Source organism: Diceros bicornis, chromosome X, assembly GCF_020826845.1.
Source record: "Diceros bicornis minor isolate mBicDic1 chromosome X, mDicBic1.mat.cur, whole genome shotgun sequence".
Taxonomy (NCBI): Eukaryota; Metazoa; Chordata; class Mammalia; order Perissodactyla; family Rhinocerotidae; genus Diceros; species Diceros bicornis.
This window is the reverse complement of record NC_080781.1, coordinates 62959899-62987511: the sequence shown is the minus strand read 5'-3', so window position 1 is coordinate 62987511 and position 27613 is coordinate 62959899. Positions and strand designations below refer to the sequence as shown.

At 50.7% G+C, this 27613-nt stretch overlaps 1 protein-coding gene across 1 annotated transcript; it reads right to left on the bottom strand.

The window, feature by feature from the left end:
- On the bottom strand, positions 1 to 26833 carry NALF2 (NALCN channel auxiliary factor 2). Its single transcript, XM_058536072.1, has 3 exons — positions 25632 to 26833; positions 3319 to 3490; positions 1 to 2901 (listed from the first exon to the last, which is right to left on the bottom strand). Exons 1-3 carry the CDS (start codon positions 26472 to 26474, stop codon positions 2516 to 2518), a joined length of 1401 nt encoding a protein of 466 aa, XP_058392055.1. The 5' UTR covers positions 26475 to 26833; the 3' UTR covers positions 1 to 2515.
- Positions 26834 to 27613: the final 780 nt, after the last annotated feature.

The following is a 27613-nucleotide window of genomic DNA, read 5'->3' as shown; positions in this document are numbered from 1 at the left end:
TTATCATCAAGTCTTACCATTTATTTCTTTATTGGGTTAAACAAGAGCAGAGAGGCCTCTGCCCCACAATGCAACAAAACAGAAAGCAGTACACATACAGAGACTCTCACCGAAACACAGAGGCAGGGGAAGGGGGACAACTGAATCATAGCCGGGTGAGGGAGGAAGGGACGGGGACTACTAGGAATCCAGCTTGGAGACTCAGTCATAGGAACTAGTGCAAGAAAATCCTACTCATGAAGCACAGTGTAGAAAATGGCATCAGAAAGCTGCCCAGTTTGCTGCCTGTGACGGAGGGCAGGGGCAGCTGGAGGGGTGGTGGAACATCTGGACGGTGGGGTGGATAGGGACAGTCAAATGACTTCGAGGTGGAGTAAGGTGCCCCTTTCCCCTGCCACTGGGCAAGGCCCTGGGCTGGTCTGAGCCAGGGGTCTCCTGGGCACTTGGTGAAGGGGGAGAGAGGATGGGAGTCTCCAAGGGTCCATTCCCTGGGGCCCTAAGGTCCCCCTTTACTTCCTAGTCCCTTTTCCCCTCCTGAGGATGCAGGAGTTAGAAGGCAGTACCTAGGGTCTCTCACATCTACATAAGCATCTCTGGAAAGGAGCCAGCACCTCTTTCCCTCCCCAGCTGAAAAGAGTACTCTAGGGATGGGGCATGTGGCTAGACCCGAAGTGCTGAGGGCCAAACGGGAGTGTGTGGGCAGGGCACAGGGGTGGGGGGAGGGGGACATGCTGTGAGAAATGAGAAAACTGGCAGGACTCCCCAGTCTCACGAAGCCTATTTGGGACCCAGCTAAGGCCCTTGAATGATTCTCTCTCTACTAGGGAGGTCTCCCATTTATCCCCCAGCCAATTAATTCCAGCTGTCCCCTCCCCTTCCCCTTCCTGGTTTCACCTAATGCAGCTCCAGATCCACCCCTCCCCTTAACTCACTGGCATCACATCGTAGGACACAGGCCCTTCTGGTACCAAAAGCCCCTTGGCTTGTCTCCAGAACACAGTCGTGGCTCTCCTTCTTGTCTGCTCCTATTGGCTTTTTGTGATGTCCCAGGCAACGTGGCCTTCCACTCCCAGGAGATCAGCACAAGGCTAATGGCCCCCAAGGGGCTCTCGATGCCTCTTCTCTCATCCAGCCCTCTAGCCTGACTAAACAGTTCAAGTCTCTCAGCCAAGGGACGACAGCACATTATCTTTATTCAGTGGGTCCTCTTGCCAGTCTCTGGACTTTCTCCAGCAAGGGGCAGGGGCGGCTGGATCAGGGGACCTGCTACAGGTGAGGAGGAGTCTGGCTGTTCCACAAATGAGATAGTAACCCATGGGGTCAGGGATGGGAAGGGATGAATACTCTTTGGTAGGCTGGGGACGGGGACAGGGTGGGGTTGGGGGAGGCTCATCTGTGGAAAGCCCTGGGGCAATGCCCCCAGGTTCTCCTTCATGGAGGCCTGGGCTAGGACAAGATGGGGGAGTATGGGGACCCAGGCCAGGCCTGACCCACTTGGGCTTAAGTACCTCCTCCCCATGGAGATCAGAAATGGAAACGTCTTTGGCCCCAAGGCCAAGATGTCCAGGGCAAGAGCGGCCCTTGGGAGTATGTGCACCTTCTGTAAGATATGGCCCTTCAGACAGCAGCAGTCTGACCACGTGCCCTCAGCCTTCAGTTCCGAGGCCCAACAACCCAGTTCCTGTGCTCTTTCCCCAGAGGACTCCAGATGCAACCCTTTCTGATTTGGGGAGCTGTCCTTGAGCCTACCTCAACACTGATCATCCACCTCCCCAAAGCCAGGTGGCAATAGCCCACCATCTCTCCACGCCCTTTGCCCACATCTCTCCTCTCCTCTCCCTCTTTCCTATCTCCACTCTCTCTCACCACTCATTCTCCACCCCATTCCTACCCCTCATTGCCTAGCGTGATGGGGCACAGGTCCACTGGGGCCCAGACCTAGCTGCCACTGTGCGCACCTCGTCTCCCAGCCTGGCACTTCCCTGTGGCGGCCCCACGTGGGGCGAGGTGCGCTGGAGCGGGAGGAGGGCAGCTGCACCATCTGCCGTAGCCTGTAGGGTATGGGCAGGAGAGAGTTAAGGATCGTGGCAACAAAAGGAACGCGGAGGGGTCAAAGAGTTTCTCCCCTCTGTGCCCCCCAACATTCCCTGCAGGGCCAAGGCTGAGTGAGCAGCCTCCTTCCCTGGGGTCAGGGCTCTCAGCAGGGGTGGGCATTTCCCGCCCCGGCTCCCCCTCCTTTTTTTGCTCAGCCCCATAGATGGAGGCCTGGGAGGGGGCACCTGCTGCTCCTGCCTTTTTCTCCTGGATGAGTTTTGCAGCTCCCTGGGGCCCTCTGGCCCTTCTGTTGGAGCTGCTTTTTGGGTGGGGGTAGGTTGGGGGCAATGTGTGGTCCCCCATTTCCCCCCGACCCCCTCCTGGTCCTACACCTCCCATGGGAGGAGCCCCCTCCCCCTCCACCTGGGGGGGCTGGAGCTGCTGTCAGTGTGTGGTGGAGGTCTGTCCTCCCTCCCTGCTGTCACTCTTCCTGAGTCAGGCCCTCATCTAGGGCAGGCAGTGCCTCCAGCCCCAGTCCCCCACCCCCCTGGTTGCTGGAGAAGGACACCATGGTATGGAGGAGCATGAGAACAAGGACATAGAGCCGGATCCTGCTGGGGCTGAGGCGGGAGCCCCCAGAGACCGGCAGCAGGGAGGGCTTGTGGCTGAGGTGGCCTGGGGGGTCATGGCGGGGGTGGTAGTGGTGGTACTGTTGGTGATAGTGGTGGAAGTAGGAGTGGTGGAATTGCTGGTGGTGGGTTTTGGGGGCCTCAGACTCCTTGAACTTCTTCTTCTCCGACTCACAGGAGACCCACTGCACGTCACAGCACTTGGTTTCCGGCCGCTTTGGCGAAGTATCCAGCAACCCTGCCAATGGATAAGGAAGGTGTGGTGGGCTGCCAAGGGCGGGGGGAGGGCTGATGGATATGCCTTTCTTAGAGAGGAGATTTTCCAAGCTGACTGCTCTGGTAGCCCTGCCCAAGACTCCTTTTCCCCTGCCCCTTAGCACCTTCCCTTTCTGGACAGTTCTCTTCCAGGGACCCCAAATGGTTTCTCTGTGATAACTCCCTGGCTGGGCAAGTTGTGAATGGAGATGGCCACTTTGTTCTTTGCCTCTATTCCACTTGGCCCTATCCCAACCTGGGGAGCTCACTGCCCACTCCTCCAGCCACTGACCTTCTTCTAACCTGACTTCCCTGTTGTCCTCCCTGCTCCCACACCCCCAATCTGATGCCTGCCCTGGGCCCCCGGCCTCCTCCCTCCTCCCCAGTGCCCTGCCTTTACCTGTACAGATAAAGCCAGGGAGCCCTCCGTACACCATTTCCTCATTGTCGGGGAGTATAAAGGGGCACCGGGTCTGCACCTCCAGGCAGTACTGCTTGCAGGGCACCCAGCGCTGGCATTCCTGCTGGGTCACGCTGAAGTATTCTGAGCATAGCCAGGCCTTGTAGACAGCCTGTGGGGAGAGGAAAGAGCATCAGCCCAGGCGCCAGCCCCTTCCCACGTCAGAGGAAAGGAATGAGGAGGGATGTACTTGTAGTCTATTAGGGGCGGTACGTGCTTACCAACCCAGCCCCAGAATCCAGGGGGTGGAGAACAAAAAGGGTTTGGGTCAAGACCACTACATCCTACCCTAAGATGTCCCATCTCATAGCCAGGACTCCTGAGTCCCCCAATCTACGGTCATCTAAGACTTAAAATTTGTTCGTTGGTAAAATCACAAAATGACTCCTATGTCAGAGCTGGAAGGGGCTTTACAAATCATTCCATCCAACCATACCATTTTACAGTTGGCCCAAAGAGGCGTCCTGACTTGTCTGAGGTCACCTATCATGAGGTAAATTTCAGTTCCGTTCAATTCAGCAAACATTTCTTTGGCTGATAGTATTAAGTTTCTAAATTCAAGAAAGAGATGGAGACAATAACCCTTGCTCTACCTCGTTAGGGAGTTGTGTGCATCAAACAATATGACACGTATGAAAATGTTTTGTAAACTCTAAAGTATAATACAAATGTGAGGGGTTATTGTTAATAAAAACAAGAATCTGCCTTACCAGGTACCACATGTGCCTTTAAGCTCTGCTTAATCCATGCTCTGCCCGGTTGGCTTCAGCCCTGTTGTGGAGCAGACACTATGTTTCATGTGAAAACTTTGCTTTGCAGTTTCACTTCATGGGTGTACTTCCTGTCCCTCATCTAGCTCACTCCTACCAGGTACTGGGTCCTAGCTAAAAAAGGTTCATTGCTCTATACTCTTTGGCTTTCATCAAGCCCCGAGTTTCTCAACAGTGACACTACTGACATTTTGAACCGGATAATTCTTTGTAGTGGGATATGTCCTGTGCATTGTAGGATATTGAGCAGCATCCTTTGCCTCTACTCAGTAGTTACCAGTTGCATCCTTTTCCCTCCCCACAATCATGACAACCAAAAAATGTCTCCGGCCATTGCCAAATGTCCCTTGGGGGGGCAAAGTCATCTCCCACTGAGAACCACTGATCTAGCTCCTTGCTACTGGAAGTGTAGACCTGGATCCCAGGCCCTGCCCCAGACCTGCCAAGTCAGCACCTGCATTTTAACAGGATGTCCAGGCAACTCTCACACATGAGGTTAGAGCCCTGCCCACATCCAGTCCTTGTATCTTCAAGGGCACCTTCTCACAGTTGCTCCTCACAGCAATGGTTCTCAGACTTCCGTGTGCCTCAGAATTCCCTGGGACACTTGTTAATATGCAGATGCCCCCCTCCAATTCAGCTTCAAGAGAAATAAGGTGGGCTCAGGAATCTGCATTTTGAACAAGGGTCCAGGTCATTCTGCTACCAGAGGCCTTTCAACCACACCCTCAGCAACGTGGTCAGAGCTTCTTACACCGATTTTAAACGTTTACACTAAAATACAAATAACCACCAGGAACATGGACTTTGACAGTGCAACCCCACACTGGCCTTTTCCAAAGCAGGGGAGAGGTGATGGGTGGTGGTGGGTGGTGGTGATGGTTTGTGGTACAAATCAACCCCCTGAGGAGCAAAGCATTGCTTGGGACTTTGATACCTCACTGGCATCTCAAAGTTAACATGCTCTAAATCTTAAAACGAAGTTCTTGATTTTTTTTTTTACTCCAAATCTGCCCTCACCCCCAAGTCTTGACCATTTCAGTTAACTGCCATGACCATCCACCTAGGTATTCAAGTCAGAAACTTAGGTGTCAGCCTTCATTCCTCTCTTTCCCTGTATGCAGTCCATCAGCAAGGCATGACAATTCTCACTTCCACAACTTTGTGCAGGCCACTGTCATTTATCACCTGGACGACAGTCTCCTATCCGGCCCCCTAACCTACACTCTTGCTCTTTCCAATCCACTGTTTACATAGGAGTAAGAGCGATCTCAAACTGTCATGGGATCATGTTACTCCCTTGCTTCAAACCCTTCAATGCATTTAGAATAAAACCCAAACTTTCGACCACAGACTTCAAGCCCCTGCATAACTTGGGCCCTGTCTCTTTCCAACCTCGTTTTCTACCTCCCTTCAAGCTCATCATGCTCCACATGCAGAGGTTTTCTTTCTTTTCCTTGAACATGCCCTACTTCTTCCCACCTCAGGGCCTAGGCACATGCTGTTCTCTTGGCCTGGACTGTTACTCACCATACTTTTGGCATAGCTATGTCCTTCTCATCTTTCAGGTCTCAGTTTAGATGTCACCTCTGCAGAGTGGATCTCCCTGACTACTCTATCTAGAGAATGCTCTCTCTATTCTCTCTTTTTCCTAATTGTTTCTTCACCACAAGTGTGACTTTGTCTGCATCCTTGTTTTGTTTTTCTCTGTCAATCTCACTAAAATGTGAGATGCATGAAAGCAGACACGGGTTTGTCTTATTGACCATTGTGTACTCAGCACAACATATGTAAAAAATGCCTGTGGATTGAATGAATAGGACGAGTAAATGGGACATGTCACTACCCTCAGATAAATTCCAGTTGCATGGGTAGACACATCTAACTTGAATCTATGGCATATAATTTATACTATAGGAGAGGCTACACCACTGACCACTGGAGGGAAGCAGATAGAGAAGCGGGGAAAGATTTCAGCATAGGATAACAGTTGAGCTTGGACTCAAAGTAGGATTTTAGATGGGAAGGGTAGGGATGAGACAAAAGGGCATTCCAGGCTGAGGCAACAGCTTAGGCAAAGGTATGGAGGTGAGTGAATGCATGGTGTGCTAAAAGAACAGAGAACGATTTTGTATGAATAGAGAAGAAAGGGTAGCAATCTCCTGTGGATGAACGTTTAGGTTATTTCCACGTTTTCATTATTATAAACAATGCTTTAGTGAATATCTTTGTACACGTCTCTTGCACACTTGTGTTAAATTTAATTTATATAAACAACTAAAAGTGAAATTATTGGGATAAAAGGTATGTGCAAAGGAATGAGAAGGGAGTGAAAGGAGGGTGGAAAAGAACAAATGAAGGTAAGAGGCAGGGTAAGAGGGAGCCAGAGGGGGCTAAGGGGTAGGAGAGAGCGGCAACGGGATAAGGGAGTACAAGGGAGGAAGTGTGTTAGAAAGAGAGGATAAGAAAGAGGAAGGAGTTGGAGGGTAAGAAATGGTGGTAATAGTGGAGGTAGGAAAAACAGGGTTGGGGAGAAAGAGCGGGGGAATAAGAGATGGAGAGTGTAAGGGAGGTAAGGGGGTGCAGTGAGGGTGAGAGAAGATGAAGGGTAAGAAAGAGCAGGGCGATAAGAGGGTGGGCGTATAAGAGGTGGTAGGAGGGGGCTGTGAAGAGAAAGGGTAAGAAAGAGGGAGTAAGAAAGAAGAGGGTAAGAGCGAGCTGGGGAATAAAGGGGGGTGAGGAAGAGGTGAGTATAAGAAAGCAGGGGTAAGAAAGAGGGATAAGATAGCAGAAGGAGGAGAGGAGAAAGAAATAAAAGTAAAGCAAGAAAGAAAAGGAAATCCCAAGAGCCAAGGGCCCCAGTACTTCAGAGACCCTCCTCCATCTTTTGGGCCTCAGAGTGCCAAGATGAGGCTCTGTCCACAGCTTCTGACCCAATCTCTGAGCCTGGGCCCAGAGTCCACGTCAACCTTCACCGCAAACTGTGTGGAACTGCCCCCTCTTCCACCGGTGGGGTTCAGAGACCCCTGTGGGATTCTCCCCGGGCCCTTCCAGTTCGATATTCCTGCTCCTAGGTGAGGAGGCCCCACTGGAGTTCTAGCTCTCCTCCCAGGCAACTGCAATTAGCCTCATAACTAACAGGCTGTGGTGGCTGGGCACTCCCCTCATCTACTCAGAGAGGGAGGGAGGGGGGAAGGGAGGAAGGGACAGAGGTGGAGGAGGGAAGAGGTGGCCTGACAGTGGGAGTGTGGCCTTTCTCCTTAATTAGACGACCCTCTCTCAGGCCCCACACCCAGAGCCAGAGTCACCATGGCAACAAGTGGGTGAGCAGATTGCCTGAGGAGGACACCAGGCCTGTGGGTGGTGAGGCACAAACAGGCAAGGAGCTAATGAGGGGAATGGAGGAAGAAGAGTTGCAGGGGTCTGAGAGGTAATCCACTTCCTTAGCCCCACAGGCGGCCAGCTGAGGCCATTGCTGGCCCACCTGCTTCAGAGGTGGCCTGGGGTCCTTCTCAGGTAAAGAGTCTGGCTCTCAGTGCTACCACCTGGGCAGCAAGCCTGCCTTGGTCTCTGCAGCCCTCTTCCCTAGCCGGACCTAAGTAGCTTGCCCAGGCTCATCAGTGTTAGGACTGAGCCAGGAGGACAGGTTGTTTGTGCAGTCACGGGGGGCCTGGGCACTCATCCACAAGGATGGGGAAGAGCCAGGAGAGCCAGGGCTAGGAGAGCTATGGGGCTTGCTGGAGGTGGGGCATGCAGGGAAAAGGAAGAAATGTCTGAGAAGGAGACGACAGTCAGTTGGGAGACCCTTGGAGATCTTTTGCTCTAGTTTCTCAACTCTGGCTGCATATTAGAATCACTCAGAGAGTCTTTTAAAAATGCTCCTGCTTGGCTCACATCACACTCCAGACCAACTAAGTCAGAATCCTTGTGGGTGGGCCCACACATCTGTAGTTTTTCAAAACACTTCAGGTAATTTTAATATGCAGAGAACTATCAGCTTAGTCCCACTTCATCATCATTTTATAGAAGAGGAAACTGAGGCCCAGAAAAGGGGGAAGGACTAGTCTACTGTCATATAAAATAGTGGCAGAGGGAGGAACTTGAAACCTGGTTTCTCAACTCCAACTTGAGGGTTCTTCCTACTGGACAATCCTACCAGTGACTGCAAATTCCAGACTCAGAGGGCAGGACACAAGGGTGTGGGTAGGGGACGAGAGCTGAGGAGTACACTAGGCCTGCTCTGGGCTTTCACTCTCTTCAAACTCCAGCCCTGGCAGCAAAGGTTTCTCCATCATGCCCTGTCCCCTGAGCTTAATCATCCTGGACTCTCGAGGTAGCAGAGGAGGATGGGTGGGGTGGGAAGCCTTGACCAGGCAGTGCCCTCCTTTCCCTACAGAAACCCCTTTCCCACCTCAGTCAGGCCACCGCTGGGCTCAATCAAGTTCTGGCTGCTATAGCCCAGTTGCTGTGGGAACTGGGAGGGGAAGGAAGCAGGGAGTAGCTAGAGAGAACACCAATTAACCCAAAAAGGAAGCTGGGAAGGCTGTCCCATCCCTCCTCCCAGCTGGGCTGTTAAGCCACTCTTCAAATGGGAGTGGGCAGGATGAGGGGGATCCCTACCTCTCCTGGGCTCTGTAGCTGCCAGTTTAGGGAGGAGTGGCAGCACCTGGAAAGCCTTACCCTCCTGCTCTCTGCTTGTAGCCCTGGCCAGGGCATCCTCATGCCTTCGCTTCTCTGGAGAGAAGCGCCTGACTTCTCCTAGCCCTCAGGATGCTGCATGAATGCACTCAAGTGCGTATACACACACAGCCCAAAGCCAAGACTCAGGGCCAGAGGATTTAGAAAGAGGAGGCCTCCTGGACTCCTTGGTTTTGGGGCTGGAAAACCCTCCAGAAAGGAGGGCTTCAGTTCTTGCCAACCAAGAAGTCAGCAGTTCCCTTCTTGGATTCCAGCTTGCTTCCTTCCCTAGGACCTGTTTCTCCATCCCAACCCTCCCTACGGACCTTCTCTTCACGGCTGCTTGTCTTCTTAATATACCCCTGGGACCCTTGGCCAGGAGCTGCAGCTGCAGGGCCTGTGGAGGCAGAGCAGCAGTCTGGGCTGGGCTTGGGGATGAAACTCATTGTTTATAGCACACAAGTAACCGTCCTGCCCCCAGATTTTACCTAGAGGGAAACTGAGGCCCAGAAAAGGGGACTGATTTAGCCAAGTCAGAGGCATGTAAGAAATCAACTACAAAGATAGGATTAGAAAGGAGATACTCTGATGACTAATCCAATGCCTCTTTGCACTGCATCCATCAGGACACCTAGAATCGTGTGAGGGACCTCCTCCGTAAGAAGAGCCACATGCTCCTCTTCCTGAGTCTGGGCTTTCAAAGAGTTGGATCAGAACCAGGTAAGGTCACAGGCAGTCTCTCCAACCCAGGGGAAGGCGACCGTGGACATAACTCTGGGGACAGCAGTAGTTCACTGGGATTGGCAGAGTCAGACTGGGATTAGAGGCATTACAGGACAAATCCAGGTGGATGATATGGCTTTACTTAAGTGGCTCTAAAAATAAGCAACAGCTTTCCTGCTTCTGAGAATGAGCAGTCATGAGTCAAAGTGGCCTGGCCTGGCCTGGAGGAAAGGCGGGGAGATGGCTAGAGAGGTAGGTAAGAACCTAGAGCCAGTGTGGTTCCAGAGGGTCCTCATACCTCTAAGCCTTTTAGACTATCTGTTCAAAAGCCAGTGGCTGGGTGGTCCTGGCCTGGCCAAGGGCAGCCTGGTTAATGAAGAAGTGGTGTCCCTAATGCAGGGGCAGCTCTTAAGGAGCCTAAATGATTCAGGTCAATCAGGTGAGCAGAGGAGGCAGGTTCATGACCACTCCACAATGGAAGGTAGTGTGAGAGTCATCGCTCCACCTCCCTATCTGCTGTTGGAATTTCCACTCCAACATCACTCCCAAGTGCTATCCAGTTACTCATTGTAAACCCCTTGTCACAGGGTGCTCACTCTCTCCTAGAGCAGCCCATATCTTCAGACATCTCTAGCAGTTAAAGAAGTTCTTCCTTCTTTTGAGCTAAGATAATGCCTCTCTGTGGCTTTACTCGTGGCTCCTACTAGCTCTTCTGGGGCCATACAGAGCCGTTGGCTTTCTGTGCCCCATGTCAGCCCAGCAGGTATTTGTAAACTTCCCTGCATCAGGTCTTCCCATTCATTCGTTCATGCAATGATCACTTTCTGAACATCTTGAGTACCTGGCACTGTGCTGGAGAGCTACAGATGACAGAGATGAGTGAGACAAGATTGCTATCTTCAAGGATCAGGAGAGACAACCATGTGAATCAATCATTATAAGTCACTGTGATAAGTAGGAGGCACTTGGTACAGTGGTAGCATAAAGGGAGGAGTGATCAATTGTGTTTTGAGGGCTCAAGGATGGGAAAACACCTCCATGTGGGAGAGGCTTGAGTTGGGCTTGGAAAAAAATGAGTGGAAGTTCACTAGGTAGAATAGAGTGGGGATAAATGCACTTCAAGCAAAGGAATCAGCAGGCATAAAGGCTTAGAGGTGTGCAATAGTGCTGGGTTCAGACACTGTAGGTAGTTTAGCATAGTTAGAGGGTGCGAAGGGAGGCATGACAGGAGAAGAGATGAGGCTGCAGAGGAAGGCCATGCCCATATTATGATATGCTCTGGCTGCTGAGGAGGAGGTGGGCTTCATCCTATAGGCAATGGAGAGCCTGTAATGAGTTTTAAATAATTGCTTTTTAAAAGATCACTTATCACCTCTGTGACTAACTTTTCAGACTTATGTCTGAAAGTCTGGGTGATGGGGTGTAGGCATCAAGACTGGAGGTAGAGAGACCAGTTAGGAGACTACTGCAATAATCTGAGTGAGAAACGATGGGGACCTTAACTAAGGCAGTAGCAGCAGAGTTAAGAAATGGAGACGAAGGGGTGGATGTGAGATGTCAAGGAGGTAGAATCAATAGGATAACTTATGGATGTGGGGAATGAGGGAGAGGGAGGGGTCCAGGATGACTACCTGGTTTCTGGCTTGGGTGGCAGGATGAATAGTAGTTTCATTCATTAAGGAAAGGAAACCAGGAGGAGGAGTAGATTTGGGAGTGAATAAAATGAATTCAGTTTTTGTTGACTTTGAGGTATATGTGGGTCAGCTAGGTAGAAATGTCAAGGAGGCAGTTGGACACAATGGTCTGAGCTCAAAAGGAGGGTCTGGGCTAGAGAGGAAGATTTGGGCATCATCGAGGGTTAAGGTGTTAATCATTAGGAACACAGTAGGACTCTACTTTCCATACCCTTTGAAGTTAGGCATGGCCATATGACTTTGACCAATGAAATGTGAGTTGAAGTGACATGGATCACTTCTGGGGAGAAGCTTTAAGAGCTGGTGTGTGGTTTGCCAGAGTCTCTTCCCTCTGCTACTGACTGTGGAAGCAGTGTTGAAATGGACTCTCTACTAGTTTGGGTCTCTTGGTGACTGTCATGAGGAAATGCTCCCTGTTGACTCGTTCTGGACACGTATTGTGAGCCAGAACTGTTTGTTGTGTTACGCCTCTGATATTTGGGGGTTGTTTGTTACTACAGCATAACCTAGCTCACCCTGACTGATAAAGCAATAGTGGAAGCCAAGGAAGTAGATGATATTGCCTCGGGAGAGTGAACACAGAGAGAAAAGGATCAACAGTGGATCCCTGGAAAACACTAACATTTAAGGGGTAGGTGAAAGAAGGGAATCTGATGAAGAGGGAGGAATGGTTTAAGAGATTTGAAGAGAAACAGAAGAGAGGGGCATTCTGTAAATTAGGGGAGGAGAGACTTTCAAGGAATAGGGAGTGGTCAGCAGATAAGGACTTAGACAGGAACCCCGCTGGCAGTCTCAGCATGGTGAGAGCAGTTTCAGTGGAGCAGTGCAGACAGAAACCAGACTGCAGCCAATTTAAAACGGAATGTGAGGGAAGAAAAATGGAGATCGCTAAGTGTAGACTACTCTTCCAAGAAGCCAAACCTTCCCAGTTTTTTCAACTATTTCATGGGATATGGTTTCCAGTTCTTTCTTCTATTCTGGTTGTTCATATTCAGACAAGTTCCTATTTTTCTGTCTCCCTTGCAACTGAATGCAATCCCCAGATACAGCTTATCAACACAAAGTCAAGTAGAAGTATCAGCCCTCCTGCCCTAGAAGCTCTGCTTCTGTTAATACAGCCCAAGACCACATGTGCCCTCTGGGGGACTGTATTGTATTCTCCTGGTGATTCAGTGGAGATGGAGAAGGGAAGGCCTGCCTGGAGTGTGGTATCAAAGACACAGCCTAGATAAAAGGCCCTGCATGGAGCCCAAGCCTTCTGGTGAGAGATCTATATAAATTAAACATCCTTGAGACTGTAGCCTCCCTGAGGACAGGAATTGTATCTTACTTATCTGCACTGCCCTCCTTTCAGGGTTTCAAACGAGCTGGGTATCAGAAGAGGTGTTGCTAAGTACTTGAAATCCAAGCACTTGAAAACTGAGCCTCAAGCAACTAGCCTAGATTGGAGGAAAGTGGAGAGCTCCAAGAAAAAGGTGGAAGTAATGGATTATGTAATGTGTTTGCATGAAGTTTACAGCTCTGATGGAGAAACTGGGGGAGCATTAGCAAAAAGTCATAGAAAACTAAGCAAACAGAAAAAAGGAGGCAATTATTAACTCCAGAAAAACAAGCTGACGAAGGAAGGAAATGTAATCACAGTATTCTACATGACCCAGCTGGAAACAATATTTACAATCCTAATAGTATAAACATGAAATACTGTTATAACCAGAAATTGTGATATGCCAATATCAGACGTATGAGGGGAGTGGAAGTATGTTGTGTGCATATGGTCCTGCTAGTAGTAAGAGAGCTTAGTCCTCCTCTAATAAAATCAAAAGTCAACAGATATTCAAAACAGAAAAAAATCAAGAAATAGCAGTATTGGCATGCTGTTTAGAGATGTGGAGGTAAATATCAGAAGAAATAGCTAAGAGATTTGAAAGTATTTAACTCTAAAGAGAGAGGCTCAGGGGAGGAGCAGAGGGCTTCTGTTTTAATTATAAGCATTAAGATCTATATTTATCATTTAAAAAACATTAAATTATATATATAATATTAAATTATATATATACAATTTAAAAGACAAGTACAAGCCACAAGGATATATATATATATATATATATAATTATATATATATATATACACACACACACACACACACATACATATATATATGGGATAGATATACATGTGTATATATGTATATATGTGTATCTATCTATGTGTGTGTAAAGTCAATAGATATTTATAACAGACAAGTCAAGAAATAGCAATATTGGCATACCATTAGAAACGTGGAAATAAATATCAGAAGAAAAAGCTAAGAGAGTTTCAAGTATTTAACTCTGAACACTGAGTATATATATGTAGTTTATATATGTCTTTTAAAATTATGAACATATATTACTTTGATAAAATGAAAATAAAAATATAAACTGATCTGCAGCCATGAACCTCAAAAACAATGAAACAAATCCCCAAGACTTGACCCAACCAACCTCACCAGATTCAGCCCTGAAGCCCCAGGCCCTGCACTGCCTGGTCCTGGATCATCTACTCCATCACCACTGTCTGGGCCATGGGCTTGGGCCAGGTAAGCTTAATAGGCCAACAGAACTAAGGAGTGGTCTCATAGCCAAAGAGAGGAACTAAGATGAGAGGAGGGGAGTTTTGGAGTCTTCTGTGCCCAGTGGCTGTGCAGGCTACCACAGGAATGGTGCTAGTGTGACAGTGACAACCATAGCTTCCTTTGGGCTGCACACAGATGTGTGCAGCATAAAATCCCATTGCTCCTTCCCAGGCACACCTGTTTGCCACACACTGCTAATCCTGGGCTCAGGCCAAGGAAGCATTCTCCAGCCTTCCGGAAGGATCATTATGAAACCAGCTCCCTGCCCCTGCCTTACCTCCTTCCCCAAACACGTGCCTTGCTGGAGAGATGAGAGTCGGGGGAGAATAGAGACTTGATAAAAGGACCTGTCAGCTGTGCTTGGTCTCTGGGGATGAGGTAAATCAAGGATTTGGAGTCCTTCCATCTCTGCCTATTCCCTCCCCTACCTAAGCATGTCTTTGTGCCCTTACTCTGTAGAGTCTCTCCAGTTGCCTTCTGGCTCCTAACCTCCCACCCTCATGCCACACACTTCACCTCCTGCTCCCAAATTACCTTTATCTTCTCCTAAGCAGTCCACCCCAGTGTTATCAATTTCAATTGGGTATTAAGCAGTCATTTGGATTAAAAACATCCAGTTAAGGTGAGAAAATAATAGCTACCATTTATTAAGTACTTACTATATGCCAGGCTCTGTTCTAAGCAACTGACATTTATTAACTCATCGAATCCTCACAACCAACCCCTGAAGTGGAGACATATTTATAGGTGAGGACAGGAGGGACCAGAGAGTTTAAATAACTTGTTCAAGGCCACACTGCCAAAAATAATAATAGTGGCTACCATTTCTTGAACACTTTCCATCTCACAGGCGCACTGTGCTCTTAAGAGATTAGCATGTTGTATGTCATTTAAGCCTCATAATGACCCTATTTCTTAGTTTCAAATGTGAAGAAAGTGAGGTTCCAAGAAAGATGAAAGAATATGTTCAAGGTCTCAACAACTATTTTATGGAGAAGACAGATTTCAAATGGGAATTTGAAGCCAGGTTTACCTGGACTTCAGTGCCCAAGCTCTTATACACCATATTGCCCCTTGAGTGGTCCCTCCATTTCACTAACACGATCAAAGTCATTAGCTTGTTACTCAAACAAATCTTTTTCATGGAATTTCAGGTCAAGTTGGGGAGAGATTTCTAGGACTGGATGGGAGAGTAATTTTCTAAAATCAGTGTATTCAGCCCATTCCCTATACGAGTAAGGTTTTCTTTGTAAGGGGGTATGAGGGGAAGAACATTTGGGTACTAGGGGCTACAAACACCCATTTCCATTCCCCCATAAAAGCACTCCATTCCCTCTTTCCTCTACACACACACACATACACACACACACACACACACACACACACACACACATACACCCCTGAGAGATGGAGATGTTGAAAAAAGGCAACTGCTGCTTTATTTCTTCCAAACCCACCAGCTTCCTACCCAGAGCCTGAGGCTCACTATTCCTGCTCTAATCTTTGGCAACTGATGAAGGGAGGTCAGCTGTCTCCTTGTAGAAAGGTTTTCTTGCCTTTGGACACGAGTTCTCCTGACCCAGTTCCTATCATTTAGGGGCTTCTGGAACTGCTTTGTCCTGGAAGACTCCAATGCCAAATTCCCTCCCTTCAGAAAGGTCTCAGGGCAGCTACACACTCTACCTAAATGCTCCTTCCCCCAGCTTGCTCCATAAATGTTCTTCATTGCAAAGCCTTTGCTGCAGTCAGATGGAGAGTTAGCTAGAGCTGGGTTCAGATTCTGGCTCTGCCACTCAGTAGCTGTGTGAACTTGGACAAGTCACCTGTAAGGAGGCAGGGACTCAGCGCCACTAATTTGCTATGTAACTGTGAGCAAAGTACTTTCCCTCTCTGGGCCTCAATTTGGATCCAAGAAGATGGTCCCTAGGGAGGCAGCATGTATAGGGAGAAGACAGGGTCAAACATCTTTATACTCAAACAGACCCGCTGTCAAATCCTAGGTCTGCTCTTACCAGTTATGAAACCTCAAGCAAGTTACTTAAATTCCCTGATCTACACTTTTCCTTATCTGCAAAATGGAGACAATAAAAGTGCCTATCCTTACCTTTCTGTAAGTGATGTCTGGAAAGCAACTAGCACAAAGCTTTACCTGTAGTATAATTACACTGGCACAGATTGGGTAGTACCATTGCCTTCTGGCAATCAAATCCCTGGATTTGACCTGGATTCAAATCCCAGCTCCAACTCATACTAGCTGGATGACCTTGAGCTAATTACTTAACCTCTGAGCCTGTCTTCTCCTATGTAAAATGGGGATAAATATATTTGCTCTTCACAAGGCAGATGTAAGAATTGAGTGAGATAAAGTATATAAAAAGTACCTGGGATAGTTCCTTTCTTTCCCATTCCCTCCTTTCAGCTCTAAGATTCAATTAACAAATGAAAAAAAAAAACTGTTTACAAATGTGATCAGAAAAATGTTAAAATCATTAATACATATAAAAGAGTACACACAAATCAATAAGAAAAACACAAGACATGAACAGACAATTCACAAAATAGGCAATACAATGGCCTATAAACAAGAAAAACAAATATTTGACCTAAGGAATTCAAATTAAAAGCCAACGCTAGACCATTTTTCAACTCCAAATTAGTAAAGCTTTAAAAATATGATACTCAATACTGGGAAAGGGTGGTAAGTTAGTCCCACACTTTTGGCGAGGGTATAAACTAGAATAAACCTTCTGGAAAGAAATTTGGTAGGAAAGAAATTTGTATGCCGAAAGCCTTAAAAAGGTTAATACTCTTTGATTCTGTAAGACTAGTCCCAAATGTTCATCCTGCAGAATTAATGTTTATGCTTCCATTTGTATGCAAAACAAAGGAAAGAAAAAATCGTTTTGTGTGGAAATGTTTATGTAAGTTCAGAGATAGGGGTGGAAGGAGACACACCAAATTGTTAATATCAGTGACCTCAGGGCAGTGGGACTGGGAAGGAAGGGAATAGGATGATCATTAATGTTTTTTTTAATAAATCTCTGTATTGTTAGATTTGGTACAATGAACATGCATTATTTTGCGATTTAAGAAACTCAGCAAAGTAGAGAAATAAGAAAAAATGATTGAGATAACATTATTAGAAAAAAAGAATCATAGATCTGACAAAGAATTATGAACAAAGATATTCATCATAGCCTTATTTATAATAGTAAAAGTTGGAAGTAAAGTAAATATCTAACAATAGGTGACTAGTTAAATAAATTGCACTACATTCATGTGATGGAATATTGTACACTCACCAAGAATGATGTTTATGAATATTTAGTTACATGGAAAGATAGTATAACTTCAACAGCAAGTTAAAAAGAGCAGGGTAAAATACTGTATGATTTCAACTATGTAAAAATATATAGTCACATCTATTAGGATGGCTAATATCAAAAACATGGAAAATAATAAGTGTTGGTGAGCATGTGGAGAAATTGGAACCCTTGTGCTTTGCTGGTAAGGATGTAAAATGGTGCACCGCTGAGGAAAAGAGTTATGGCAGTTCCTCAAACAGTTAAACATAAAATTACCATGTGATCTAGCATGTCCACGTGTAGGCAAATATCCAAAAGAATTGAAAGCAGGGATTCAAACAGATACTTGTACACCAATGTTCATAACAACATTATTCACAATAGCCAAAAGGTGGAAGGAAATGAAAACATATGTCCATACAAAAATTCGTCCATGAATGTTCACAGCAGCTTTATTCATAATCGTCCAAAAGTGGAAAAAACCAAGTGTCCATAGAGATAAATGGATAAACAGAATGTGGTATATCCAGGCAATCGAATATTTTCAACCGTAGAAAGGAATGAAGCACTAATTCATACTATAACATGGATGAACCTTGACAAAATTATGTTAAATGAAATATGCCAGACACAAAAGGACAAATAGGATATGATTCCACTTATATGAGGTACCTAGAATAGTCAAATTCATAGAGACAGAAAGTAGAATAAAGGTTACCAGGGGCTGTGGGAGGGAGGAATGGAGAGTTATTGTGTGATGGGTATAGAGTTTCTGTTTAGGAGAATGAAAACATTTTAGAAATGGATAGTGGTGATGGTTGTACAACATTGCAAATATTACTAAATGCCACTGAATTGTACACTTGAAAGTGGTTAAAATGGTAAATTTTATGTTATGTATATTTTACCACAATAAAAAAACTAATATATATTATATATATATAAAATATTATATATATGTGCCATGAAAAGACATATTAGGAGAAAATACACTATAACATTAAGAGTGTCTCTGGGACCATTTTCCTTTTATACTTCTATCATCCAAAATTTATCAAAGACCATTTTTTTTTGTAATTGGAAAAAAAGGTATTTTTAAAAGATTCTGAACCTATAATAATTCTGAAGGCTTAACTTGGTTGGAAGTTTTAGCCGAGTTCAACACTAAGTAGATATGCTCACCTTTCACAGATGAGCCAGGTAGCCATGCTATCTGCTGAAAACCAAATGAAAAGACAGGCAACAATAGTAATACCCAACACCACCACATGTCCCTCTCCAGGCAGAACTTGGTGAGCTGGCACTTCCTTCTACCCCCAAGAGAAACCTAGCCATCCCAGGCCAGGGCTCACCAAAACCCATGCATGGGAACGGGGTGTCCAAAGCCTAGACCAGGCCTCAACAGGCTCTGGGGTGACAAGGTCTCACTGTTTCCCCTTCCAGCTCTCCCAGCAGGTGCCGGGTGGGCCTCAGGCCTATGCCAGGCCTGCCTAGGAGACCTTCTCCCCTCCTGCCCTAGTTGATCTTTCCAGCAGATTGACGCTGAGAATATAACAGATACCTTCCCTCCAGGCATGAGGAGCCCAGCTCCTCCCATCTCCTTTGCAGATCCTGCAGGAAAAAGAGGGAGCAAACACCTCCCTTTCTCATGCCCATCCTCTGCCACTATCCCAAGACGATACTGGTGATTGTCACTGGGTCTCAAGGACAAGAGACTGAGGTATTGAACAAAGAGGATGTTGGTGGGTCTCCACTTTGGATCTGAGTTACTCCAGCTGGGCCCTACAAGCTGCCAATAGGCTCTGCTGGACCTCCCCTCCAGTCAGTCCAGCTTCTCACCCCAGTCACTCAGTAGCCAACTGGACATTGCCTCTGACCGCTGGAGCAGATTATTAACATTTTCTTTATACATCTGTGCACTGGGGAAAGAACAGACGGACCTGGGTTTGCATTCCAGTCCTCCCACCTTTTAGCTCTGTGGCCCGGGTAGGTCACTTCCCCTGACTGAGACTCAGTTGTCTCATTTGTAAAATAGGGATAATCACAGTACCTGCCTGCTAGGATGACTGGCAGGATGAAATGGGTTCATGGGCGCATATAAAGCCCCTCATATCTCCCAGGCACTCAAAAGCTTGCAATTTTCTTTCCCCCTTTCCCTTCCTTACCCCATTCTTTAGGACCAGCCTGCCTAGCCTTCTGGCCCAGAGACTCGTGGCTCAGGTTCCAGCTCCTTTCTCCAGAATCCATGAGTAGGAGCTTTGTCCATGGCAGCCCTTGTAATTCCATAGTAACCCCTTCTCTCCCCAGGGCCAGCTACAGCTCACCTGCTGCACTTGCTCTCCCCTCTAAGCACCTACCGGGCTCAAGGTGTCAAAAATTCAGGCTTTTCTGAACCCCCTCTTATGCCCAGGGAGAAAAGTCTGGTCCAGTATCCCCTGCCGCCTGCACACACTCTGGTCTGTGTGCCTGTAACGACAGGAACACAACATACCCATTCCCCAGAGATTCCCAGGTCAGCATCTGAGAATGGTGCTTCTGGAGGCCCATATTTGTCTAGACCCCTCAGAACCTGCTCCTGGCTTTTCAGCAAACACCTGCAGCTGGAATCCGCATGTGGCTGAGACATGAGCTGGAGGGGGACAGGTTTGATGCCCACTCTGCATGGGCACACAGCAGCCACACAGCCTCAGAGGGTGGGAACACAAAAGACCTGCCCTAAGGGAGAAGTTTTTCTAGGGCAAACTCCCACCCTTAAGCCTGAAGTGTCGTCCTACATGCCCACCCACACACGGAACGGTGGGTGTACCCTTCCCCTGAGGTACCGATGCCTGGGGAGGAGACCCACATGCACCCTCTCATGCTTGTGATGTGTTCAGAGATCCTTGACCTTCCTGTAATCTCAGCCCCGCCCCCTGTCTTCCCCTTCCTCACCCCCAGCTCCACTGTGTTCAGCAGACTCTTCTAGCCAGACCATGAGATTGGGTGGGAGGCTGCTGGGCTCCCTTCCTCCAACTAACTTCCCCCACCCCCACCTTCAGGAGATACCAGTGTATCCTTCCTGGAGGTTCCCGTTGCTATGGTGACTATAGTAGTCAGGCACCAGCCTGTGGGAAGGATGGGAAGTAGTCCCGAGGAAGACTGTGTGTCTGTGTGTGTGTCTATGTGTCTAAGTGTGTGTGCATGCACACATGCACATGTCCACCTTGATTAGGGAGCAGAGAAGGGAGCAAGGAGAAAAAGAGCAGAGAGGGAGAGGGGGAGGGAGGGAGAAAGGGGACAGGAGAAGAGGGGATCAGAAGATGAAAGGGGGGCAGGAGGAGGGATGGGGATAAGGGAGGTAAAGAGTGAGGTGTCAAGGGCAAGAGATGCAGTGCCAGGGGGGCTGAGGGAGGAGTCCAGAAGAGGGTAAGGACATGGGGTAAAGGTTGGGAGGGGTGTGAGGTAGAGGTGGGAGATGAGGGGAAGGGAGTGGGATGGGAGATGGGAAAGGGTGGACTGTTAGAAGCAGGGCTGGAGGTGGGGGAAAGGAGACGGGTGGGAGGATTGGAGGTAACTGTTAGGAAAAGTAGGGGTTGGGGGAGTGTAGGGGTACAGATTAGAGTGAGGTGTGGGGCGTGGTTTGGGAATGGTCTAGGGTGATCTTCTAGTAGAAGACTGGGAAGGTTGTGGGGTCACTGGTATGTGGATGCGGGGTGTTGGGTGTGGGCTAAAATTTGGGAGGAATATGGGGGTTGGGAGTGGGGGTAGGTCAGGATGAGGGTGAAGGAGTCTGGAGAGGTGTGGGCAGCATGAGGCCACTTTCCCACTCCCATGTTTAATCCACTGTATCCTTGTCTGAGCTATAAACATCGCCTCTTCTCTGTCCCTGCCCCTTCCCAGAAGCTCAATGTTCACATTCCTGGACAATGAGCTTCTGTGGATCTGGAGGCCTCTCCCCAGCGGAGGCTTTGCCACGATTGCCAGGAGGTGACTTCTTGACTGCCTCCCACTTCGTCCACCCCCAAACAGGGACCAGGGCACCCTCTGCCTGCATGAACCCTGGGTCAGGGAGGCTGACTGAGGGGCACTGCTCCCTGCCTGCAGGCTTGGGTGACAACAGGGACCACTGGCCAACTGGGGGATCCTGCCCTTTGCCCAGTGCCCTGAGCTCCCTGCTCTCAGCACCAGTGTTAGCTTGGGAGTCCTGCCCGGCAGGAAAGCTGTGGCAGGTGGGAGGAGAGAGGAAGGCAGCGAGGCAGAAACAGCTGCCAGCCGGAGTAGAGGAAGAGCAGGGCCCCAATGGGGATGGGCAGAAGGCAAGAAGTTGGCTCTGGCAGCCCCTCCCCCGTGTGTGGGTGTTAGGCCTCCTTCCCCAGCCCTTCCTAGCCAATTCAGGGACCAGGCTCTGCGTACCAGCCTAAACTCTGGGCTGAAATAGACCTCGGAGGTCACCTGGTCCAACTCCCCCCCATAATCTGGAGTTAGGGTCATCTCCACAGCATTTCCTCCAGGGGTCTGCCTGAATCAGGCCGGACATTTCCTGGGAGCAGGGGCTCACCTCCTCCTAAGGCAGTCTATTCCATCTTTGGAAGGAAAAAATCTGTTAATTGAGCAACTCGGATGTGCAGGCTGAGGTACTGTGCAGACTTCTCATTAATAATGACCTCACAGGGCTGTTGGGATGAATTAGCTCCATTTTACAGATGAGAAAAGCGAGGCTCAGAGAGTTGAAGTTCCTAGCTCAAGGTCACAAAGTTAATAAATAAAAGAGCTGGGTTTGAATCCAGAACTTTCTAACTAGGAAGTCCCTCTGGGGCTAAGAAGGACATGCCTCTTCTTTTGCATCATGACAAGTCTTCTGAGGTCTGAAGTCAGAGACCACATCCTCCTGAGTCTCCTCTTCTGCAGGTGAAACAGCTCCCTCAGCTCTGTCCAGAACTTGGGTTCCAGCCTCCTCCCAACCTGCTCAGTGTGAGACCCAGGACCAAACACACAGTCTGCCAGGTGGGTTTGGGCCGTCCAAAATAGAGCCAAACTATCACATCCTTTCTTGGCGCTAACCTTTATTGATGTGGCTCTATGGCTGGTAAGAGAGCTGAGAACTGTCCTTCTCTTGGGTTTCTATCCCCTCTTGGATCAGAGCTATGAGAGAAGAGGCCAGGGTTTTCTTTCCATCTCCACCACTCCCCCCAGTCAGAATGTCCTGAATTTAGAGTAGGGAAGGGGCAGAGGTGGGGGAAGAGCCCATTAGAACCAGGCAGGGGCATGGCAGGGTTGGAGGATAGAGAGCTGTGGGGGAGTGAAGCGGTTGTCCAATAACCCAAGGCAGGGCCAGGAAGGCCAAGGGGAGGAGGAGGTAAGGGCTTTGGGTGAGTGTGCACAGGGAGATGAGGGAGGGGTGGAGCATGGCCCCAGGGGTTGGGAGAGGCCAGGGTGGGGATGGGCCTGCCTAAGTTAACATCACCCTGCTGTTTGAGAGGAAGTCAGTCGCACTTGAAGGAAATGTCGCAGCTGGTACTAAATTGGGAGGTGTCACAGGCAGCAGTGAGGACAGGTATGATTCGTGGGGCCCTGTGTGGCCCAAAACAGGGGCAGACATTGCAAAGGGAGAGAACAGGGTTTCTGGAGTTGCCCAGGAAAGATCTGACTGAGACACTCAGGACAGGGCCCCAGAGACAGGGCTCACCTGGCCCCAGGGCAGAGGCTCCAGGCTCAGTTTCCAGAAGTAGAAGAAGGCTCTTCATCCTGGCCTGGGGCTGTAGGCTCTCCACCCAGGAGAAGCTTTGAGGATGAGGCGTCATCTTCAAGGGATCTCATTTGGGGTAGGGGCTGGACAGGAGGGCATGGAGCCGAGGGGCAGGCTGTGGGATCAGCAAAAAAGCCTGGGATAAAGGTGGGGTGATGGGGTGAAGAGAAAGGGGCTGCAGGAAGGAGGAAAGCAGCGCTGTCTTTTCCCTGAGTGCCCAGAATACAGCTGGACTCGAGAGCCCTGTGGGTCTAGGCCTCAGTTGAGGGAGAGAGCACTGGAGAGGGGTGGGAAAGACAGGAAGAAAGCCGTGGAGCTGGCACTGCCCTTCTCCTGGCACAGCACGCAGTGAGAGAGCAGGCGGAGTTCACTGGAGAGGGAGAGGGAGAGAGTGACAGTGACAAGGAAACAAAGGAGAGGAAACAGGGCCCTGGTCATGGGGAACTTGATGGGAGTCCATGGCAAAAGCATGGGCTTAGTACCAGAACATGTGGGTTGGAGGCCTGGCACTCCTGCTCTTTAGCTGAGAGACCTTAGGGCAAACTGCTTGATCCCCCTGCACCTCAGTTTCCTCATCTGTAAAATGGGGATAATGGTTCTGGTACTACCAGCCTCCCTGGGCAGTTGTGATCTCATAATATATGTGAGAGAAGTTGAAAACCCTAAGAGTGCATCAATGTCAGGTGTTATATTATTAATACAAACTACTATCAGCTACCTCTTCCCACTTAAATCTCATAAAAGACTCAGGATGTGGGCAGAGTAAGGATTATTACCCTGTTTCACAAATGAAGAAATGAAAGCTTAGAGAAGTGAAGTGACATGCCCAAGGTCACACTGCTAACAAGTGGTAGAGGTGATAAGATTCTCCTGAATCCAAGAGATCAGTTGTCTTTCTCCTACATCAAACTGCTTGATAAAAATAATCAACATGAGGGATTATTACTTAGTGCCAGATCAGACAGAGCTTGAAGCCAACTATAACATGGAGAAAACCCCATGGGAAAGTTGGTGCGTGGGCGCTCATTCATCCTGGTGATGGAGGAAAAAAAAACAGTCAGGCCATGGGGTTGGAGAGAGGGCCACAAAAGTCAGACATCCTTTATTCCATATGTTAGTGGCCCACGTCCCTATGCTCCCACTGAGTGTGTGTATCTGTGGCTGAAGGTATGTGTCTCCATGTGACAAAATGTGTCCTTCTTCATGTGACAGCACTTCTGCCTGTGTGTCTCTGACATCTCGGGGAGATGTGCGTGTGCGTGACATGGTGTCTGCTTCTGTGGCATTGTTTGTGGATGTGACAACCTGTCTGTATCTCTGTGTGACTTTGCCTGGGGTGGTGGTGGTGTATGGCAGTGTGTGTGTTTGTGTGTCTGTGTCTGTCTGTCTGTCTGTACACCTTTAAGAAGTGGAATACCTCATTTGGTAGTGTGAGTGAGGCAGTGAGTCAGCTGAGGCTGAGGGAGACAGGAGGGAGACTGCTAGGTTACGAGAACAGGAAAAAGGAGAATGAGCAAGTGAAGTCAGGAGCAAGGAGCTACCCCTTTCCTCCCCAACACCCCGCCCAAATCCCTCGGGAGCCCTCCAAGAGCACGGAACCCCGCAGAAGTCCACAGGGGTCACGCTGGATGGAAAGGGGCACTTTCTGCCCCTCCCTAAAGCCTTGGAGGGAGATGAGGTAGGCTAAGAGGCAACTCTCTCCCTCTCCAGCTCTCAGCCCCCAGCTCAAGGATGGGTGATGCCACCACCTCACCTGGTCTCCTGGTCGTCACTTGACCCTTTGACCTTGCTGTTCTCTTTCCTCCCAAAGGCAGGCCACCTGGCTAGGCTGAGCAAACAGGGCAGTAGCACCATGTCCCAAATGTTTACAGCTCCCATACACCTACTGTCCAGAACGACCCTGCTGCGGGTCAAGAATTTTCTCAATACTCAGCTCTGCCCTAGGCAGGCCCGTTCTGCAGCGGCCTCACTTCTCTAGATGCCTGTCCCCAGCAGCCAGAAAGCCAGCTTCCCCTCCACTGCCACCCCAGGGTAGTGGGAAGGCACTGGGAGTTTTGTAATGCACCAGCCTTCAGTGGCCCTCCCACAAGCTGCTGTGCCCTCTTCCAAGCTCCTCTTGTCAGGGAAGAGGAGCTGGCAGGTTCTCTCCTTGGGGGAAGATAGCTATCCCTGGGCTCCACCTGCCTAGGCTCTGACCAGCCACCTCAGGTCATATAAGGTCAACAGTGTGGTGTGCCCCACGACCAGGAGTGCCCCTCCTCTCACCCATTGGCAGGGGCCAAAGGATGAGGGTTAGGTTGCCAAATGTTCTTCCTCCCTCCTTTGGCCTTTCTCCTGCACCAGCCAGTCCCAGGACTTTCAATTCCAGCCCAGGAAAGGAAGAGGGCACCGCTGGCTGAGGATGGAGGCTGAGGGAGTCAGATCCTCTTTCCACCCCTTTGCCAGCCCAGGGCCCCGTGACCCTTCCTTCTTCATGCGAGGGCGGGGCACCAGGAAGCCCCAGTCGGAAGGTGCCCAAACCCAGAATTAATAGAAGTTGGCCAGGTGGTTACCTGACCTGAATCCCTGAGGCCCCTTCTCCGGGAAGGGTCCCAAGGTAGCACTCGTAGTGCCGCACTGAGAATGGTGCGGGTGATGAGGGGGAAGTGGGGAGGGGGTAGAGGGGGAGACCTCTCCCTGTCCCACCGTCACCGCTCCCGTCGCGCCGCTGAGGCAGCCGTTGTGGCCGCAGACGCCAGTCCCTACCTTACAGCCTTTCGGGCAGGAGCGGATTGAGTACTCTTCTGCCTGTAAGTATTTATGCAGCACGAGGTCGAACTCGTCATATTTTTCCTGAGCATGTCGGTCGAGCCGCTGGTACGCCTCGATACAGCTGCCACACACCTCCCAGGCCCCAGAGCCCGGGCTGGCCACCACGGCCAGCAGGTCTCCCAGCAGGGTGTCCAGGCTGCAGTCCAGGCTGTCGGGGCGGTCCATGCCCAGCAGCAAGTCCCAGACCGTGTAGGTGTCGCAAAAGGAGAGAGTGAAGTTCCGAAAGTGGCCTTTAAGCAAGTTTTTTTTTGCGGAGGGGAACTCGGCCGGGGCACGGGAAGAGGAGTCAGGGGGCCGCAGAGGGGGGGCTGGGGTAGTCGGTTCGAAAAGTCTCTGCAAAGATTGCAATTTGGTGCAAGCTGCATCCAGCCCCGTGGGCTCTGGGACGCCGCCGCAGTCCGGCCTGGGACCGGCGGCGGAGGCGGCTTTGGTCAGGTTGCTGTATCGGGGGCCGCAGGTGCCCGGGGGCGCGCTGGGCGGCGGCGGCGGCGACAGGGGCAGCACTGAGCGAGGAGGCACCGGCTGCCGCTCACGGCCGGCCCCCCAGGGTGGCCGCATGGCGCTGCTCAGCTCCCTGGCTCGGGGCCGGGCCCCGGCGCACAGCCACAGATGGTCAGCGAGCAGCACGGTGAAGAAGAGCAGGGACGCCAGGGACAGTCGCCATCGCTGCGCCCGTTCGGAGTCGGCGCAAGGTTTGTCGCTCGGCCTAGGAGCCCAGCAGCAGATAGTCAGCGCGGCGGCGTCTTTCCCGGGCCACATCCAAGCGCCCCTGAACATATTTCAGGGGGGTCCGGGCTGGAGGGAGCAGGCAGGCGCGAGGCCGGACGGCCGTCTCGGGCGGGCGAGCGGGCTGCGCGCTGCTCCGCTCTCCTCGGCGCCGTCCAGGCTCTACCTCGGGGGCTGCATGGTGAGGCAGGCAGACCGGCCTGGGGCCCCGCTCAGGCCGGAGTCGCGGGGCGCTCTCGTGCCGTCCCCGCGCCCCTCCCGCGCTCCCTTGCTTGCCGCCCGGGCGCCGCCGCCCGGCCCGCTAGGCGCTGCCCAGCGTCCCGGCGGGGGGCGGTGCGGGGCACTGGGGCGCTGGCGGCTGCGGCGGCGGCGCCGCACTCCTCATAGTGTCGGGCCCCTCAGCTGCCCTCGGCTCCGCGCCACTCCACTCCCCGCCGGCGGCCGCCCGGCTCGCACTCTGTTCCGGCCGTCTCGGCTCGGCGCACCTCTGCGCCTCTCAGCGCCGCCGTGCGGGCCCGGCCGCCGCGCTCGGCTCCGCTCCGCTCGCTCGCCCGGCGCCGGTCCTCTCCCGCCCGCCCGTCTGCCCGCCCGCCTGCTCCCGCTCCGCGCCGCTCCCGGCCTCGCTCGCGCCCTCCTAGGCCCGCCGGCTGGCCCGCTGCTCGGCCTTTCGGGCTTCGCTCGCGCTGTGGGCGTTCGCCGGGGCCGGTCCCGGGCCGTCTCCGCGCCTGCTGCTCCCGGAGTTCCAGCTCGGGCGGGCCACCTGGCTCCCGGCGGCGCCACAGGCGCCGGACGCGGACGCGGGGCTTTACTTAGTGCGCTCTCGCTTCCGCCTCTCGTTCGCACCGCTGTGGCGGCCGCCGAGCGGCACGGCCCCGTGGCTCCCACTGGCCATGCCCCCTCAGTCTGTCGCCATCTTCCGCTGTGCGGAGAACACCTTGAGAGCCCGTGTGCGAGTGTGTTTGGGGGGGAGCGGGGCGGAGAAAGAGGCACGAAGAGGAGGAGGGAGCGGGACTAGGGCTCCGACTGCGCCTGCGCCTTAGGACTCCCCCCCCCCCCCCCCGCCCGCCCCCGCCGGCCGCAGCCTGTGCTGTTTAGGGATGTTTCCAGTCCACCCCCAACTCCATTCACTTCAGCGCCTCCGTTCATCTGCCTGCTCCCCGCGTGCACACGCCACACCCTGAGTCCCAGGC

What these genes read in the sequence shown, in the direction of transcription:
- NALF2 (XM_058536072.1), bottom strand. Translation starts at nt 26,474, where the DNA reads ATGTTCAGGGGCGCTTGGATGTGGCCCGGGAAAGACGCCGCCGCGCTG. An exon ending in CCTGCCCGAAAGGCTGTAAG is followed by an intron (nt 3,491 to 25,631) that starts GTAGGGACTGGC and finishes CTCTCCCCACAG; the next exon opens with GCTGTCTACAAGGCCTGGCT. An exon ending in CCCTGGCTTTATCTGTACAG is followed by an intron (nt 2,902 to 3,318) that starts GTAAAGGCAGGG and finishes ATCCATTGGCAG; the next exon opens with GGTTGCTGGATACTTCGCCA.